The 17,630-nt window shown below is 51.0% G+C and overlaps 1 protein-coding gene across 2 annotated transcripts in view; it reads right to left on the bottom strand.

Annotated features, from left to right (window-relative positions):
• Window positions 1-17,630, bottom strand: part of EPN2 (epsin 2) — a 42,471-nt gene that overhangs the window by 18,043 nt on the left and 6,798 nt on the right. The window contains exons 3-6 of one of the 2 annotated variants that reach the window (XM_087825794.1): window positions 4,383-4,495; window positions 3,802-3,834; window positions 3,005-3,130; window positions 1,885-2,062 (exon numbers count right to left, since the gene is read on the bottom strand). In XM_087825794.1, the coding sequence (XP_087681920.1) occupies window positions 1,885-2,062; window positions 3,005-3,130; window positions 3,802-3,834; window positions 4,383-4,495 (450 nt within the window). The remainder of the gene's footprint in view (window positions 1-1,884; window positions 2,063-3,004; window positions 3,131-3,801; window positions 3,835-4,382; window positions 4,496-17,630) is intronic. The other variant, XM_016196470.2, reaches the window with a different exon arrangement.

The raw sequence follows: 17,630 nt of genomic DNA, 5'->3' as shown, positions 1-17,630 counted from the left end.
ACAGAAACAGTAAACAGAGCAGAAGGGAAAAGTCTATGCCCCTCCCACCACCAAAGCACCTCCCCAGAATCCGTCGCGGACTCAGCATGATTCAGTCGTCTCACTCTCACCCGGCTCCCCAAGAAGACCGCCGATCAGTTTGATGATGGGCTACAACTTTGAAAGGGGCTGACGGTCCTTCCTGAAGAACATCTTTATCCATAACTTGAGGTGGCCAGCCCTTTACAGACAAACTGTTTTCCACACTTAAAAATAAAATCAAAGCCACTGTCCAGAAGGGCCTGCTGCACCCGCAGGCAGCGCCCAATGGACATCTCCAGCAGACCTGCCTTCATTGCCCCACACAAGCTCAGGAAGACTTCCCACCACAGGCTCCCTGGGGACACAGCAGACAGGCCATGGACCACGCAAACAAGCTCCTGGCAGCCTTGGTGCTGCCTCCAGTAAGCGGGCACTGTGAACCAGTGAGCGGGACCCTGCCAAAGGAAGGTGGGGCTCTGTCTGTCTAGGTCCCTGAAGCCAACACCACCACCCAAGGACACCTGGGGCCAACACTGGCCCCTGGACACATCCAAGCACTTGGCAAGGCTGCCGGGTCCTGAGTAACCAGGAAGCCACCAATCCCCACTTTCCAGCGCCATCCTCCCCACCCCAACCCCCACCCCCTGTTGCCCAATTTACACCAGGAAGGCCCCCATACCTGTACCAACTGCACCACTGCATGCCCTCATTCCTCTCACGGCCGAGCCTTCTTGCCTCTTCCTGGCCTGGCTGCTCCTGCTCTCCCTGGAAGATTCCTCCAAAATGCCTGTCACACCCCCCACTCCCAACTCCAGTTAAGCCCCACCTCCTGAGCTAAGCCTGCCCCAGGATGCTCTCAACTGCCACCAAGGCCCAGTGCACACACATTGCTACTATGCTGCTGTTCCCATCTTGCCCACACCTGCCCAGAACCTTGAGGGCAGGACTACCACCTGTTTGTGTCTGGGTCCCTACATGACAGGATAGTCTGGCATTTGGTACACTATGGCAAACATCCAGGGAACCCAACTGACTACAAAAGATGGTTCTAGTTGGGGAAACAGAGACACTAACAGATATAGGCAAGTTGTCACAAAATATACAATTCAAAGTTCCTAGACACAAAACTCACCGCTCACCCACAGATGCAGGGCTCAGTGCCCTGAGAAGGAGGTGGTGCTGCACTTCCTGAGTGCAGGCTGGGTGCGAAGCCACCACGAAGTCTGCAGGTCAGCCGGCGCCCAGCAATCCGGAAACCCAAGTCCCCAAGATCTTCACCCAATCATGCTACACTCATGTTTCAGTCTCTCTTGACAAATTCCCTTACATTTGGCATTAAACAGAACTTTAAAATGTTCCTTTAGCCTAGTAAACTGATTCACTATTGCATTAAATAATGAGTAAGAAGAGTGACAGCAAATGTATCCCTTTTTCATTAGCAGTCATGTTAAGTACATCATATTGCCAGCTAATTATAGCAACTTGATTTACATGTTTCATGCTGTGCATTATAGTTTGTTAACCTGGGTGCTGGGTACAGTTCTGAGGCTGAGAGAGCTGACTATCCCAGAGGTGGGATAAGCCATTTCTGATGCACGTGGGCAGTAGAGAGGAAGGCAGCCTTTCTCTAAAAAAGCAGGAAACCATTCAAAATGGAGTGAAAGAGTGTGCTGTGCCTCGTCTTCAGGAGAGTAGCAGCCTGGTAGATGCTACAGCCAGGGACTGAAGAAGCCTGGACTGGACCCCCACCACCATCGACCAGACACACTCCTGCCTCTGCCAGGTGAGAAAGCAAGCAGCTCTCCCCTGCTGTCCCTCACCCACTCAACGAGCACGCACAAGAGAAAGATGAGGGATCTTTACCAATTGATGACGGCCAGGGGTTCGAAGTGCTGGCTGGGGCTGCCGGCCCCCCCCAAGGGTTGCTCTGGTTAGCTGAGGCGGACAGGCCCCAGGGCTCTGCTTTCTGGGCAGCAGGACCTGAGCCGGGGAGGGCGTCCATTAAATCCAACAGAGTGGTTTGCTGTGGGTAGGAGCCGGGCTTTTGAGACAAAGAGAAGGGGACAGGTTTTATGCCAGGAAATAAACACGTCAGCCATAAGTACTGCCTGTGCTTCTTACTAGAATAGAGGCCCCCTGGGAGGGGCCAGAAGATCTCAGAAATTGAGCAGCCTGTCTCTATGCCCCTTTGCCCCCCAATATCACCATAGCCACACAGAGCTATTTACTATGTGCCAAATGACTTGCCCTCTTTCAAACAGTCCTAGGGCTTTCCTGAATGACGCCAACTTTCCCCAGGCCTACTCCTCCTCCTAGAACGCACACTCGCCTTGTCCCCACCTGCCAGCCACTATCCAGGGCCCTCATTCCTGGGGGCTGCCCCACTCTCCTGCTCCAAAGGCTGCAGTCAGGGACACCTTGGGGACTGTAACATGGGAGACCACTGGAGCCCCTGAGCCCTGTGGTAGGAGGGGCTGAATCCTGACTGGATGATGAGCTTGTTGGGAGCAGAGCCATGTCTTGGTCACCTTGAGGTCCGCAGCTAGAAGCCTGGCACAGAAATGATGACAGCGGGGACCACTAGCACTAGTGAGGGCTGACCCTGTGCAGAATACTATTCCAGAGCACCTGGCACTTAGCTTATGTAACTAGCAGCCACCATAACTGCGTGAGGTGGCTCTACCTTCTGCTACTTCACAGGGAGACTGAGGTGCAGGTCAGCAGGGGATAGGGGATGCCCAGGTCCATCTGTCCCAGGTGGTCTCAGGAGGCAGTCATGTCCTGGGTGGACGTATTTTCAATTCCATCCTCACCTCCCTCTTGCTTACCACAGGCCTCAGGATTGTTTGCGGAATGCAGAGACACCGGCATGTGGAAGGGCACATGTGGCACATGTGGCACACGTACACTGTGGGTGGGTGTGGGCCTACAGCAACAACTGCGGGGAGGCCTCTATACTCCCACCTCCCAGTGAAGCACTCACCTCTTTCTTTTTTGGAACTTGAACGGTGTCTCTCCGGCTCTCCTCCAGGGCCATCTGTAGTCGGAGGTCATCGCCCCGCCTGAGGCGCTCTTCCTGTGGAAAACAATGGCAGTGAAGCTGGTGGGACTGCAGCGGCATCACTCAGAGCAAAGCAGCCCAGCCCGAGCCAGGAAATGCAGGCCTGCATCACAGGTTATTTCCAAAGAGGATTCGGAAGCAACGTGCAGGACACAGTGACTCTTCTGTGAGTTCAGCCCCCACATACCGCATGTGGGTTCCACCCGTGTAGGGGTCTCAGGGAGACTGGGGTACAGGCAACACAAATCAGGGAAAAGGAATACTTATTCTAAAATGTTTTTTCTCAAAATGAAAATGGCTCTATAATTCCAATTATAGAAGCAATATGTCTCCTTATAAAACTAAAAACCCTGACAACCCAGAAAGGAAAAGAGGAGAAAATCATAAATCACCCCTCCCGCTGTGCACACTTCCAGAAATGACTGTATGCTTCCTAAGCTTCCTAACAAAAATGATTCATTACAGCCTCCGTTGCAAAAGACTGGGTCATCCTAGCTTTTAAATGATGATTAAATATAAGTAAATTCATTATATAAATATAATAAATCATAGACATGGTATTCACTAAAACGGACCAGGAGACCCACCTGTATTTCCACCTGTGGGTCTGTAGTATTTGACCTGTCTCTAAACACCACTTCTGAGAAGATCCCCCACCTGCACCCCACTGCTCGCAACACCTGACCCCACGTGTCCTTCTAACCGAAGTCAGTGCGGACAGACCTGGTGACTGCACCTGAAGGGCTGGCAGCCTTAAGAGGCCATGCTAGTCATCCTTTCCCTCCTCCTCCATTTTAAAGACGTGCTCATTTATTAAAGATGGGAACTGGAAAATTAAACTACACGAACTTCCATCACCCAGGTGTAAGCCCTCTTACTCCTGGAGCACTTCCTCTAGCTCCCCTTTTTCCGGTGTTCAGAGGCTGTTGATTCGTCTTACCAAGCGTCTCAGGGCTAAGCCTGATAGTGAGCCCATATGCCAGCAGTCAAGGAGGCCATGGACATGCAGCTCGTTCAGAACGAGCCCCCGAGGCATGGCCACGTCTGCAAAGTGTTTCTGGGAAGCACTTTTGAGTGGTTTGTCCCTTGGCCATGACTTCCCTGAAAACCTTTCCTAAATGTAACTTGGCGTAGGACGCCTTCCCTGACTGGAGGCAGTAGGTGACAAAACACACTGGTGGCAACACGAGTCATGTCTTAAAAAGCACATCCAAAGCGTGAGGACAGGGCAGGCATTTGTTCTCTCTGCGACCCACGCCCCCCCAGCACAGGGTGGTCACACCATGGGCCTGGGCACAACCTGCTCAGCTACTTCTCTGCTCATGGCAAGTGCCAGCTGCAGCTGCAGTTCCTCTTCTCCGCTGGTCTGGGGCCGGGCCTGCTCCAGCTCAGAGGACACCCGAGGGGAAGTGGCTGTGGGGAAAGGCAAAGGACAGGTTCAAGCTCAGTAGTTATCCAGTCAAACCACAGCCTCGCATCTCACATCCACAAGGTCTGGCAATAGCCCAACAATATGGGGATTGAAAGGTTTGCAAGTATTTCATGATTTAAATCAAGTAATGTCAAACGTGGTTTCACAGCTGCCACATGGTGCCAACCGAGAAAAGATGCCTCAGGCACACACCCAGCGGTCAGGCCCCCCCGAGGACTCGAACCTCAGCTTTCAGTGCAGAGCAGCACTGCTTCAAAGAAAGAACTCATTTTTCAAAAGATTGAGAGTATAGCTCTTGAAAAGCTGGATCAAAGAATATCAGTCAGCCCTGGCCGGTGCTGCTCAGTGGTCAGAGCGTGGTCCATGCACCAAAGGGTCTCAGGTTCGATTCCTGGTCAAGGTCAAGGGCACGTACCTGGGTTGCAGGTTCACTCCCTGCCCCACCGGGGAGCATGCAAGAGGCAACCAGTTGATGTGTGTCTCTCACATAGATGTTTCTCTCTCTCTTTCTTTCCTCCCTCTCCCTTCCACTCTCTCTGAAAAGCAATGGAAAAAATATCCTCAGGTGAGGATTTAAAAAAACATCAGACAAGCAAGTGCAAGGCACCTATGGACCAAGAATGCAACTTGAGACTTCCCCAGCAAAAGAATCTTACTTTTTATCTCATGGCTGTAAGGATCATGGAAAATGAAAGCCAAACATTTCTGCAGTAACCCTGAAAACTTTTTTTTTTTTTTTTTTTAATATATCTTTATTGATTTCAGAGAGGAAAGGAGAGGGAGAGAGAGAGATAGAAACATCAATGACGAGAGAGTCATTGATCGGCTGCCTCCTGCACGCCCCTGACTGGGGATCGAATCTGCAACCCGGGCATGTGCCCTGACCGAGAATCGAACTCCGATCACCTGGATCCTAGGCTGACGCTCAACCTCTGAGCCACGCCTGGCTGGGCGAAAACTTTTTTTTTAAGTAAAACTGTACACTGACTTGAAAAAACAAACAAATGCTCATTTGAAGTCTTGTAAGCAGCTCCTGGAGAGACAGCTTTCACTGAAGGGATGAGATATGAATTCCTAGCTGACATAGCAAACCCTAAGGACAGGAGTGATCACACAATCACACTGTCAGTGAGGCTGGGCCTTCCGTGCAGAAAATGCTGGGGCTTACAGGCTACCAGGGTGCTTGTGCATCAGGGAGTCTAGGTGCCTCCAGAAATTAGATATAAAGCGTTGGGAGTGTGTGCCTCAGTGCATGCCCATCTCTGCCCTCCCCCCAGGAGACGGCCCCCAGCTTCTCTGGAATTCTCAAAGGGAGGTCTGCCATGTAAAAGAGGTTTGGAACCACTGCCATTGATGGTTCCGCACTCTCCTCTCTCTGGGCCTCAGCATGATGTTCCCTCAGGTCTCAGCACTCCGCTTCCCCATCAGGTCCTGAGGGCGGCCCTCCCAGCTGGGGCAGGGTCAGCACCCGCCTCGCTCACAGCACTCGCCCCTATTCTGCACTCAGCAGGTCATGGAAGAAGGGACACTACTTGGGGAAAGCCCAGGCCTGTCTTCTCACTATCCCATCCACTCACCAAGGTCCACAGAGCAGCTGGCAAATAGACAGCCACTGAGTGGATGAATAGATGTCTCTGCATGCACAGTGGATGAATGGATGGACAGAAGGTGGAGGGTTCAATGTCATGGCTGATGGGTAACTGTTAAAATGCTTTACTTGTGTATTAGTTTGCTTCCTTCTTTCATTACGTCCATTCTAACAAACCCAATCACCAGGACTCGCCCAAATCCTGCTTCTGCCTAAATCTCCAATCTTAACTCCCTTCTTAGGATCTGCCTCTGGGAGAAAGTAAAAGGTGTGATTCCTGACAGGTGAGGTTTCTAGATGGCTGGGTTCTGGCTGCAGTGAATAAGACAGGAGAAGAGGGCTACCTACAGTCAAGGTTGAGGAGGTAGCCCACAGAAGAACCAGGTGAGGCTGCAGGGGCTGCTCGGGCAGAGGGCTGGGCAGTGCAGGCTAGGAGACTATAAATATAAATGGCATTGCTCTGTCACACAATTAAGAAAAACATAAACATACAGCAGCAAGATTTCACTTAGAACAGTTCAGTGGTGTGAAGCACAGTGTGTCTGCTATGATTTATTATCAACCAAAGATTAAAAAAAAAAAAAAAGCCAGCAACTAATTGCCTCATGTCTGCTCTAAGCTACATGAAATTGAAAAAAAAAAAGCTGCCATTATAAAAAATATATATTATTCTATATAAAATCAAGTCGAATCCCAGCAGTGCATAACCACAATATTTTACAAAGCATTTCTTTAGAAATAAAGCTAGATAGTACCAAAATGTCCTCAAATCCATCTTAATAATTTTATTTCAAAACAAAAGTACATATTTTGCTGGTTTTGTTCTCAAACATCACTCACGCCCATCACAGGACCTAGGTTTGGGCTTCCTTGTGCTCTAGAAGCAAAGACGTCTCCATTCAATTGGTGGAAACAAAGGAAGCCAGATGCTTCCCGGGATGCTGGTGGGGGACAGTTCTGGGGGACTCTCCTCAACTGATCACAACCACCCGGACTGCCCGTTCCCAGCCTCTTTCCTGGTAAAGAATCTCTGAGGCTTGCTTCACAAACACTCCGTTTGTAACAAACACAGCACATCTGACACCCCTCATTTACTACCAAAGGAAATGATGAGTGAAAAAAGAAGACCTCATATCCTACCCCATATCCCCCAAAGTGCTCTGAACACTGAGCCTCATCTTGGCAGGGAAAGCAGCGCTTGGCAGCACTGCCACAGGCCCGACTCAGGCGCCCAGGGATGAATGGGTCAGGGCTCGAACAGCGCCTTCTGGAGAAACGAGGCCCCTGTCCTCTGAGCCTTTCCACACATCTGCAAGGTCAAGCTGGCTTCAGAGGCAAATACACATCTTATCCACCATGAGTGATGCGGTCAGAGCACTGCACAGTCCCCACATACGGAAATAGCTTCCCACATCAATGTGGGAATTAAAGACAAGGGGCATTCCCCTAAATGCTGTGGTCTTTATGAACGGAGGCACCAACTCTCAGTCCCGCAGATGGCAGAATTCACAGCCACCAGCCCTGAGTACCAGCTGAGCTGCACAGAGGTCTCAGCTGTGAGGAGGATCCAACAGAGACAGCATCTCGGCCCCACAAAGGGCCTCTTGTGCCCATGCACATGGCAGGGAACACAGACGCGGTTGTGAGATGGGCCTGAATGGACCCTCTGACCACCTGAGTGTGGCCCTGGCCCTACTCCGAGGATGTGAGGGTCCACAACTCACAGGGACCTGTGGAAAAAGCCAGTGCCCAAGAGACTACCTGGCTGCTCTTGGGTCAGCCGGGTGCTTCCTCGCCCAGCCCCTCGGGGGGAGAACAGAAATTGTTCATGTACGCTCACCACTGCAGGCGCAAGCGCACCGTGCCCTTCTCCGGCCGCCAAGACCCCACCTGGGAGAGCGCGAAGCCTACCCCTGCTCTGGCTGAGAATTAGAAACAAAGGCCTCGTTTTCAGCCTTTCTGTCGGCCACCTTGCCTGAGAAAGCCTGAGGGGAGAGGCTGAACAGAAAGCCTGTAAAAGCCCACTACTTCCCTAAAGAGAAGGGGAAGCGGGGACCTCCCAGTGCAGAAGGACCTTGGCCCACGCCGCACGCCTCCTGCTCCACGGCCTGCCTGGGCCGAGCCTGCACGCTGGCCCTGTGCTACAGGGAGTCCTCTGATCCAAACACGCTCCCAGACAGACTGGAAGATTTCCTAACGAAGACGCTTCAGCTGATCAAGTTGGGGTAAGTTTGAAAGAAACAAGCAAAGCAGTCAAGGTAACAGGAAAACAGGAAATTGCTGCTTCTCATCGGCCAGGTTTCGCAATTTTCCTAGAAAGTACTTAAGCAGCTTCTACAATCCCACATGCTGATTAATGGAAACTGTCAGATGGCTCTTTCAGGTGACAGCATCACATCTGGTAAAGTTCTCAGGTATGTGGGCCTCATGCAGGCCGAGGTCCTCATGTCCATGTGTCCCCAGCCAGCATCTCAGCGAGAATGTAAGGTCGCCAGGCTTCAGGGCCCGAGACTGAACTGGGGTCAAGCACTGCTGCCCCCACTTACAGCCCTTTGCCCGTCAGCTGACAGGGACACCAGGTTAGGATCTGTCACCACCATCCACCGGCAGTGAGACCACATGCAGATGTCCCACTTCTCTGGACCCCTCCTTCGTCTGTGGAATGGAGACCAGTGGCACTTCTGGATGTGTTGTGAGTGACGAAGACATGGCTGGCTCTCCCCAGAGGCTGTGCCTGGCCTCCTGGCACTGCTCTCTGCTCCATCCCATGACCACCAGGCCACCTGGGCACCAGAGCTCTTTGGAGCACTCCTACTTTCTATCTCACATAGTAGAAACCATAAATGGGTAGCTTGTGGTGGCCCAGGCCTTCATGGGGACAGGACTGTGGCTTCAACCAGGCTTTGGTCTCCACCCTCCTCTTTCTGCTGCTGTGGTCCTTTGAGGGAGGGGCTGGGAGGCTACAACGAGCCCAAGGCCAGCTTCTGCCCCCAGTGACCAGGTCCCCAGCCCACTGACGTTCCTTCCTCATTACTAAACTGCAGTGAAGTGCCTGCTGGGTCTTCCTCAGCATGGCAACATCTTCCTGTGGTTGTACAGGCCATTTCCTGTGTCAGTGCCCTCAGCTGCTGAGTCTCCTCCTGCCCACAGCTGGGCCTGCGCTGAGGTCTCTCACTCTGTTCCCCATGGGAGAAGCTCTAGGCCTCACTTTACCACTTCACAGGGAAGACTGCTTTTAGTTTAATGAGGGAAATTATGAGAAAATAAGCTCAGATTGGCCTGGGTGAAATAAAAGAGAAAAGAGATATAAATACATGGTGGAAAAGCAAGGAAGGCACAAGATGGGAAGTGTAGCAAAGTACCATCACCCAGATTACTCTCAGGCGGCAAGGGGGGCTACCCGATGCCACTGCCAACCCCTGCCTGTCACACGACACCATCCCACCACCCACGACGGTCCTGGCAACACCTCTAACTTGATTCCAATCCAGACCCTGGGTCTGTTCTCCAGTTCACGGAAGTGCAGGGTGAGGAATAAGCCAAACACTGCGCACGGCAGCGCATGAACCAGCCTGGCCAAGGGACACTGCAGGACAACTGCCCAGTCTCTTGTGCATTAGGGTCATGAGAATTCACAGCAGTGCGACTAAAGGGACAGGTGGTCCTGGGTGGTCTCAGTTTAGACAGATCAGCTCGAGGACACTCTCAGGACAACAGGCAAAATTGTGTACTAGGTATTAGATGATGTGGGACTGACCTGGTCAGGTGTGGCCAAGGTGGCCCTCACTCTTCAGGAGGGGCAGGCTCACGTGCTGACAGGTAGAACCTCTTTAAACGCTTCAGCATGAAAGGAAGTGAGAGCCACTCCTCTCCCCATTGCTCTCCCCAGAGGAAACAGCTGTTGACATTTTCTTGTGATTCCACCCAGAAGAGCTTTTTAATGCATGCTCCATGTGTGGGTGTGTGCGTGTGCCTTTCTGGCTTGTACCCTCAGGGAACCATGCCCATTCCTCTGTGTGTGTGTGTGTGTGTGTGTGTGTGTGTGTGTGTCTTGCCTTGGTCAACCTAGGTGGAGTGTTTTCGGCATAAGACAGGCAGCCCAGCATGGAGAGCAAGTCCGAACACCTGGGCTCAGATCTGGGTGCTGACACTTCTCAACACGTGATCTTGGACTAGGTAGAAAATTCTCTGTGCCTCAGTTTTCTCATCTGCAGAATGGAGACAGAGCACCTGCCTCCTAGGGTGGCTAAGAGGATTAAATGAGTTAATACTTGAAAAGCACTTAGTCCAGCACCCGGCCCATGACACCTATACCATTACTAGCATCTCAATGAACCCTTGGTCTAGGAGGGGTACTGGCCCCTAACTTACAGACCATGGCTGAGGGATTAAAGTGAGGTGATTTGCCCAAGGTCACCTAGCTAGTGAGAGAAAGTCTGGCCCCAGCACCTCAGAATGGGGCCATATTTGGAAACAGGACTATTACAGGTGTAATTAGTTAAGATGAGGTCACACTGAAGTAGGGTGGGCCCCTAATCCAATATGGCTGGTGTCCTTCCAAGAGAAGAGACACAGGTGCAGACATACAAGAGAAGAACGCATGTAATGATGGGGGCAGGGACTGGAGCTCTGCAGCTGCAAGCCAAGGACACCAAGGGTTGCCAGCCACCACCAAATGCTAGGAAAAGTCAATGGGTTCTCCTGGACAGGTTTCAGAAGGAGCATGGGCCTGCACACACCGGTGTTGGACTCTGGCCTCCAGAAGGGTGGCCTAACCCATTGCTCTAAGCCCCCAGGTTTCCACTTCATTGCAGTATCCTTGGGAAGCTACCAGGTCAAAGACTATCCCAGAGCACAATTCAGTGCCCCCCCCCCCCATGCACACTGAAATGGGCATCCTCATCAAGCAGGGAATGGACGTCTCCTCCCTGGGCTCTTGACTCTTCATTTCCTAGTGGCGATCACCTGGCCCAGCCCTGCTTACTAGCCCATCCTGCCCCTGGGCACTTGTCTCAACAGCCTACACTCAGTCCCTAGAGTCCTTCAGCTCCTTCCAGCCTGGACTGTCCATTTTCCCTGTTCCTCAGGAAAGAGAAATGCCCTCATCTGTGTCACTTCCAGTGCTGTCTTCTCTAGCAAGACGTCCCCAATGGTGTCACTAGAATACTCCACATCACAGGGCAGGGGTTCTTACTGGCTTCATTTGCCATGGACACCCCCACCCCACCCCACTCCACCCCACCCAGGCACCAAGAGCAGGCCAGGCACTCCTCGAGCACACAGCGGGCATCTGTGCTCCTTGCAGCCCCACCTATGTATCCTCACAGTTGCCGTTTGTAGTCTGGCCCTCTCCCCAACATGGCTGAAGCCACACCGGCCTCGTTCTAGGCACAGAGCGGAGTTCAAACACTTGTCAGTTTATTTTCAAGTTCAGTTCCCAGTGAGAACAAAGGTTGTGATTTCCAAGGGCAAACCTCACAGACTCCTTACCATACTGGTGCTGCCACTTCCATTTATAAACACAGAAGCGGAAACCCAGGGAGCAAAGAGGCAGAGCCAGAGCAATGCCAGATGCCAGAAGGGGGGCAAGGATTTCAACAAGGACATAATTTACCTATTTTTAATTCAATCAAAACTTAAAGAAGTTAAATGCCTATAGCAGTTTCTTAGGGCAGCGATTTTCAACAGATATGCAGCAAGTATTTTTTTAAAAAATATGTTTTTATTGATTTCAAAGAGAGAAAGGGACAGGGAGAGAAACATCAATGGTGAGAGTCATTGATCAGCTGCCTCCTGCACGCCCCCTACTGGGGATCAAACCCGCAACCCAGGCATGTGCCCTGACCAGGAATCAAACCGTGACCTCCTGGTTCATTAGTCAACACTCAACCACTGAGCCATGCCAGCTAGGCAAGAAGTTTTTTTTGGGGGGGGAGGGTTTCTTTTAATTATTTACCAGATAAAAAAGAAAAAATAGCGATTGTTTCTCTTCACCCCCAACATTTCAGCTGACCCAGGTCCAGTGGGAGAGAAATCTGTTGAAAGATGATTTGAGCTCCTGGACTGGAGCAAGCTCTTCCCTCTGCTCTACACCACCTCAGGCAGGAGGGCCAGGAGCAGGCTCCAGGCAGAAGTACTTGGGCAAGAATTTTTAAAACATGCAATACCTGACCTCTTTTCCCTTAGATTGTCAAATTAAAAAATTACAATAACCAACCAACAGCCCTCCAGTGTGAATGAATCAAAATCATACCTACTAAGCCCTGTCCAGTGATGCTCAGTGGTTAGAGTGTCAGCCTGAGCACCACAGGGTCTCAGGTTTGATTCCCGGTCAAGGGCACATACCTGGGTTGCAGGTTGGATCCCTGGCCCTGGTCAGGGCACGTGCAGGAAGCAGCCAGTTGATGTGTCTCTCACATCCATGCTTCTCTCTCTCTCCCCCTCACCCGCCCCTTCCTCCCTCTCTCCCACTCTATCTAAAGTCAACAGAGCTGGGCCGGGGTGGCTCAGTGGTGGAGCATCGCCCACATACCAACAGGCTGCCAGTTTGTGCCCCAGCTGTGGGCTCGGTCCCCAGTTGTGCAGGGGGCAGCCGATCGATGTTTCTCTCTCATTGATGAGTCTATGTCTCTTGCTCCCTCCCTCTCGCTCTAAAAACCAATAAAAACATATTTTTTAAAAAAGTAATTAATTTAAAAATAAATAAATTAATAAAATACAATAAATGGAAAAGTATCCTTGGGTGAGGATTAACAACAAAAAATTATACCTACTTTTTTTGTCAGATCGGCAAAAATATTTTTCTGATGTGACGCAGAATTTTAGTAATTAGTTTGTGTGCCACAAGATAAGAAAGGTTAAAAATCGCTGTCTTAGAGTAATACTTATAAACAAGAAACTCACTTTTAAAATAAGTGTTCTGACAGCAATTTCCATTAAATTAAAAATGACCTTAAAAAGAATTACAGTACCCATTTTGGGCTCAGGGGCTATTGCCTGAGCAAGTCCAGGGCTGGAGGCCTACAAATGGGCACAAGGGGTTGGGGAGTGTTTGCCATGTTATGGGAGACAGAATGGTGTTCATACACTTTTCCCATTAATCTCAACTCCCTTCCTACCTTGAAGACGTAGTCTGAAGAATCCTTAGAAAAGCAAGCTTTCTAAACAAAGACATTCACCACAGTGCTGTTTACAGCAATGCGAACCTAAACACAGCTCTGACCTGCCCGTGATGACTGCTTATGGAGCCTGCGCTCTGTGCAGGGCAGATGCGTACTGCACATAATAGTATCCGTAATTTTCACCACTACCCAGGAGGCAGTGCTATCCTTAACCCCATTTCACAGATTAAAAGACTTAAAGTTGTTGAAGTCAGTGACCTACCTAAGGTTTGATCTTTTGAAATAAGTGTAACTGTGAAAGAAGCAGCCTGGAAAATGCACACAGAAAGGTAGAAAAACCAGACTGCATAACCGTAATTGCTTCTCATGGGAACCCAGTGGTGAGGACCGCACTGAAAGGCAGCCTCTGAGGCCACAGTGGACACTGCAGGTGCCCTGCCCCGCCTGCCCGGCCCTTCCCAGCACTACACCTGGCATGGTGTCAATGTGTCTTCCTCTGCTGGGCCAGAGTCCACCTCCGGCAAGGCCTCAGTTGGCCAGCTGTGAGCCCCTTCACTGCAAGTGCCAGCTCTGGCACACAGGGACCAAAATGAGGAAATGAACAAACTAACATTTTGAAAACTGTGCTTTGAAAATGTCACGTGGCTATGGATGACACCTGTACAATACTGTTGTTTTATTACCTGCATAATATAAAACATTACATTCGTTCTGTTTTCATGGAACACTAGTCAGACCTGTGATCAGACTGGTTAGTACAGTTGCCTTTGGGGAATGTGGGTCTTGATTGGGTCTTAATTCCTCTCCAGGTTAAGAGACTGCTTGCTTTACCCACAGTCAATGGTCACGACAAAACCTCACAGCTGGGGCTCTATCCTGGCAGCAGGACCCTGGCACTGAAACGGCTGGGCTGTCTGCTGTGACCGTCCAATATCAGGTGAGGATGACTTAGGAACCTTCACCCAGTGGGATGCTGAGTATAGCTGTTAAAAAGTTTATAGGATTGCCCCTGGCCAGTTTGGCTCAGTGATTAGTGTCAGTCCGCAGACTGAAGGGTTCCGGGTTCTAGGGGCACATACCTCAGTTGCAGGCTCGATCCCCGCGTGCGGGAGGCAACCAATCAATGTGTCTCTCTCATATTGATATCTTTGTTTCTCTCCTCTCCCCCTTCCACTCTTTGAAAAGCAATGGGAAAAATACCCTCAGGTGAGGATTTACAAAATGAAAGAAAATTAAAAAGTTTACAGGATTGCAGAGATGTGAGAAAATGCTTCTGTTATAACGTTGTGAGATAGAAAGAAGGGATGTAAAGTTGCATCTACAATGTAACTGCAACCCTGAAAAAGAAATGCTTTGAGAAAAAAAAAAAAGCTCAGCCCTGGCCTGTGTGGTTCAGTGGTTACAGCGTTGGCCTGCACACTATATATTCAAACATTTTGAACAACAATTTAAAAAATCCTTTTTTTAAATAGAAAAGTGGGAGAACCAGAGTTGTAGAAAGCCTGGGTTCACCACTATGCCTGAGTGGGTTTGGGTAATGAGTCCATCTCAGTGTCCTGATCAGCAACACCTGTCCTGCCCACCTCCTCAGGACAGCATGAGAAGCAAAGGAGGGACCACCTTTACGCCTCTGGCTGTCTTGAGCAACTGCTGACTGGAGCAGCTCAGCCATCCAGCAGCCTCACCCTGGCACAGTCAGATCCCACTGAAGGCTCAAGCCCTTGGGCAAGAATGAGCATTTTTAATGTTTAACCCTCGGACAGATGTGTCAATGAAACTGCCACCTTCTAGTGTCTGTTGGCATCACTGACCTATTCCCTCTCTGATCCTATTTTCCACTTGAAGAGATTTAACTCTCTCCAGAGCAGGCTCAGGGTGACAGCCCAGCACCTGCTCTGCCCTGGGACTCACTGCCTGCCAAAGAATTATCTGCTCCAGCAAAACGGGCTGTCAAAAGAATCCCATCTCACTCCCAGCTTCTAGTCTATACCCCTCAGAAAACAATGCCACGATGCAGCCCAAAGCCAAGTGGAGGGCACCTGAGGGCTGCTGTCCCTAGGCTTTCCTGATACCAGGGAATCACCTGACCAGCAGCCACCAACCACCTTTCAGCCCTGAGCATGTCCCGTGACCCCTTTCCTGGGCAGTTTACCTCATCCCTGCACCTCAGAGCTTCACTCCCTTCCACCTCTCACGCTCCGCAGAGGCCTCAACTGACCCAGGCTCCTTCCAAGACCACACCCTGGAGGGCTTCTTCTTTCTTTTAAATTTTTTGGGTTTTTTTGTTGTTGTTTTTAAATATATCTTTATTGATTTCAGAGAGAGAAAAGGAGAGGGAGAGAGAGAGATAGAAATATCAATGATGAGAGAGTCATTGATCGAGCCCACAACCCGGACATGTACCCTGACAGGGAATCGAACCCGGATCGCCTGGATCCTAGGTCAATGCTCAACCACTGAGCCATGCCCGGCCGGGCAATTTTTTGTTGTTGTTGTTAATCCTCACACAACAATATTTTTTCCAGTGATTTTTAGAGAAAGTAGAAGGGAAGGAGGGAGGGGAGAGAGAGAAAAAAAACATCGATGTGAGAGAGACACATTGATTGGCTGCCTCCCGCATGTGCACCAACCGGGCTGGGGATTAAGCCTGCAACAGAGGTATGTGCCCTTAACCAGAGACCCTTTGGTGTGTGGGGCCAGTGCTCTAACCACTGAGAACACCAGCCAGGGCCCAGGAGGGCTTCTGAGCCACATGCTAGCTAGGTTTGTTTTTTTAAAGCAATTAATATATTTCCCCACATCCTCAAATTTTCAAAACAGACCTATATAAGACTCCCTTTCTCAGAGGCCTGATTCTTACGGAAACGTTCTCTCCGTGGCAGTCCATGCTCCAGCTGTACTCCCACAGCTTGGCTGGCAGAGGTGGTGCCATAGCGACTCTTACTCACCCAAGGGGCCCATGCTGTGGAGAATCCGCTTCCCTCAAGGGCCCAGAGGGCAGGCTGTTTCGGGGCCTTCTCAAGCACATGTGGGAAAGAAACGATGCACGCAGAAGTGTTCCAAATCTCTTTACGGGTTTAAGAATGGCTGATCTCCATGGAGGGAGTGGGAGAGCCATCCATCACTGCACTTTAGGTGAGACACTGTGCTGTATAGACCGTGGGGTCAGCCAGGACAGAGCGCCCACAGCAAAGGCCTGTGTGGGCTGCATTCACTGGGCTCTTGTTCAGCAACTAAAGAGAAGCTCTCCTCTTTGGTGCTGGTGGCTGAGAAGTTCAAAGCCAAATTTGGATTCATCTCCAGCAGTTACATGGGACCCTTGCCCTGCGTATTTCTGTTTGCCTCACCTCTTTCTGGTACCTATTTAACCCTCTGACACTGCCAGCTGCAGTCCTTCCTAGAGAAGCAGGGCAAATGGGTGAAATGGGCGCACCCTCTAGTTAACAGGTCATTGCGGACGGTGCATGAGGGCTGCCCTGCAGGCCAGCTCCTGGCCGGAATGAAAGGCTGGCCTGAAGGAAGCACTGATGTCCCCCGGAAGCAGACCTGAACCACCCACAGATGGCTTCTTGGCATCAGCCAGAGTGCTGAAGGTGCCACCAGGCAGGGTATCCATCAGGATAGCCTGAAAGACTATGCAAAGCAGCCACTGCCCTTCAGTTCTGGGGCTTCAGGTCGGTTCTGATTTACTCGAGGGAATCCGAGGGCAATGAGGATTTCCAATTCTCCATCTTCCTTCCGTTTTCTCTTCTTTTTCTAAGAATGGGAATGCTGGCAGTGGATCTCCTCGCCAGAAGCCCAAGGCACCAGCCCACGGACACCGTCATGCTACAGCAAGGCAAGTGTGGCTGGGTTCTGGACACCACCCAGGGAGCTGCACAAGGGGGCTGAGAGGACGAGCTGGGCTTCTCTCCTTCTGTCATTAGCCCCTCCCTCCATGTAGGCAAACCCAGGAGCAGAGATGCCGGGAAGGGAGGTCTAGCTCCGGACCCTGGAGCATCCATGTCAGAGGACAGCAGCAATCTTTATATTCCAGGCTTCCACCTTGACTCACAGGGCAATTCTCCCAACCCCCATGTGGAGCTTCTGATGTGGGTTTCCGCCGCCCCAAGAACATCTACAATTATCCACAGCCTGCTGAGTGCCATGACTGGCTCTGCAGAATGTGGGAGGGTAGACAGAGCCTGTGGTAGGGGGACAGGTGGGCTGTTTGCTCCATCCAAGCTGGCTCCCTGTCTGTGTGGTCTTGGGCAAACCCCAACCCCTCGCAGCCCGAGAGACCTTCTCAGGCCCCACAGCTTCACCTGCACACAGCAGTCCTGACTACTCATACAAGATCAAGTGAGGCAGGCAGCGTAGGGGAGCCCAGGAGCCAGCCTCGATAGGGAGGGCAGCCAGTTCACCAGG

Source organism: Miniopterus natalensis, chromosome 17 (assembly GCF_054644295.1).
Source record: "Miniopterus natalensis isolate mMinNat1 chromosome 17, mMinNat1.hap1, whole genome shotgun sequence".
NCBI classification, from domain to species: Eukaryota; Metazoa; Chordata; class Mammalia; order Chiroptera; family Miniopteridae; genus Miniopterus; species Miniopterus natalensis.
The sequence above is the reverse complement of the archived record's forward strand: the minus strand, read 5'-3'. Positions and strand labels throughout refer to the sequence as shown.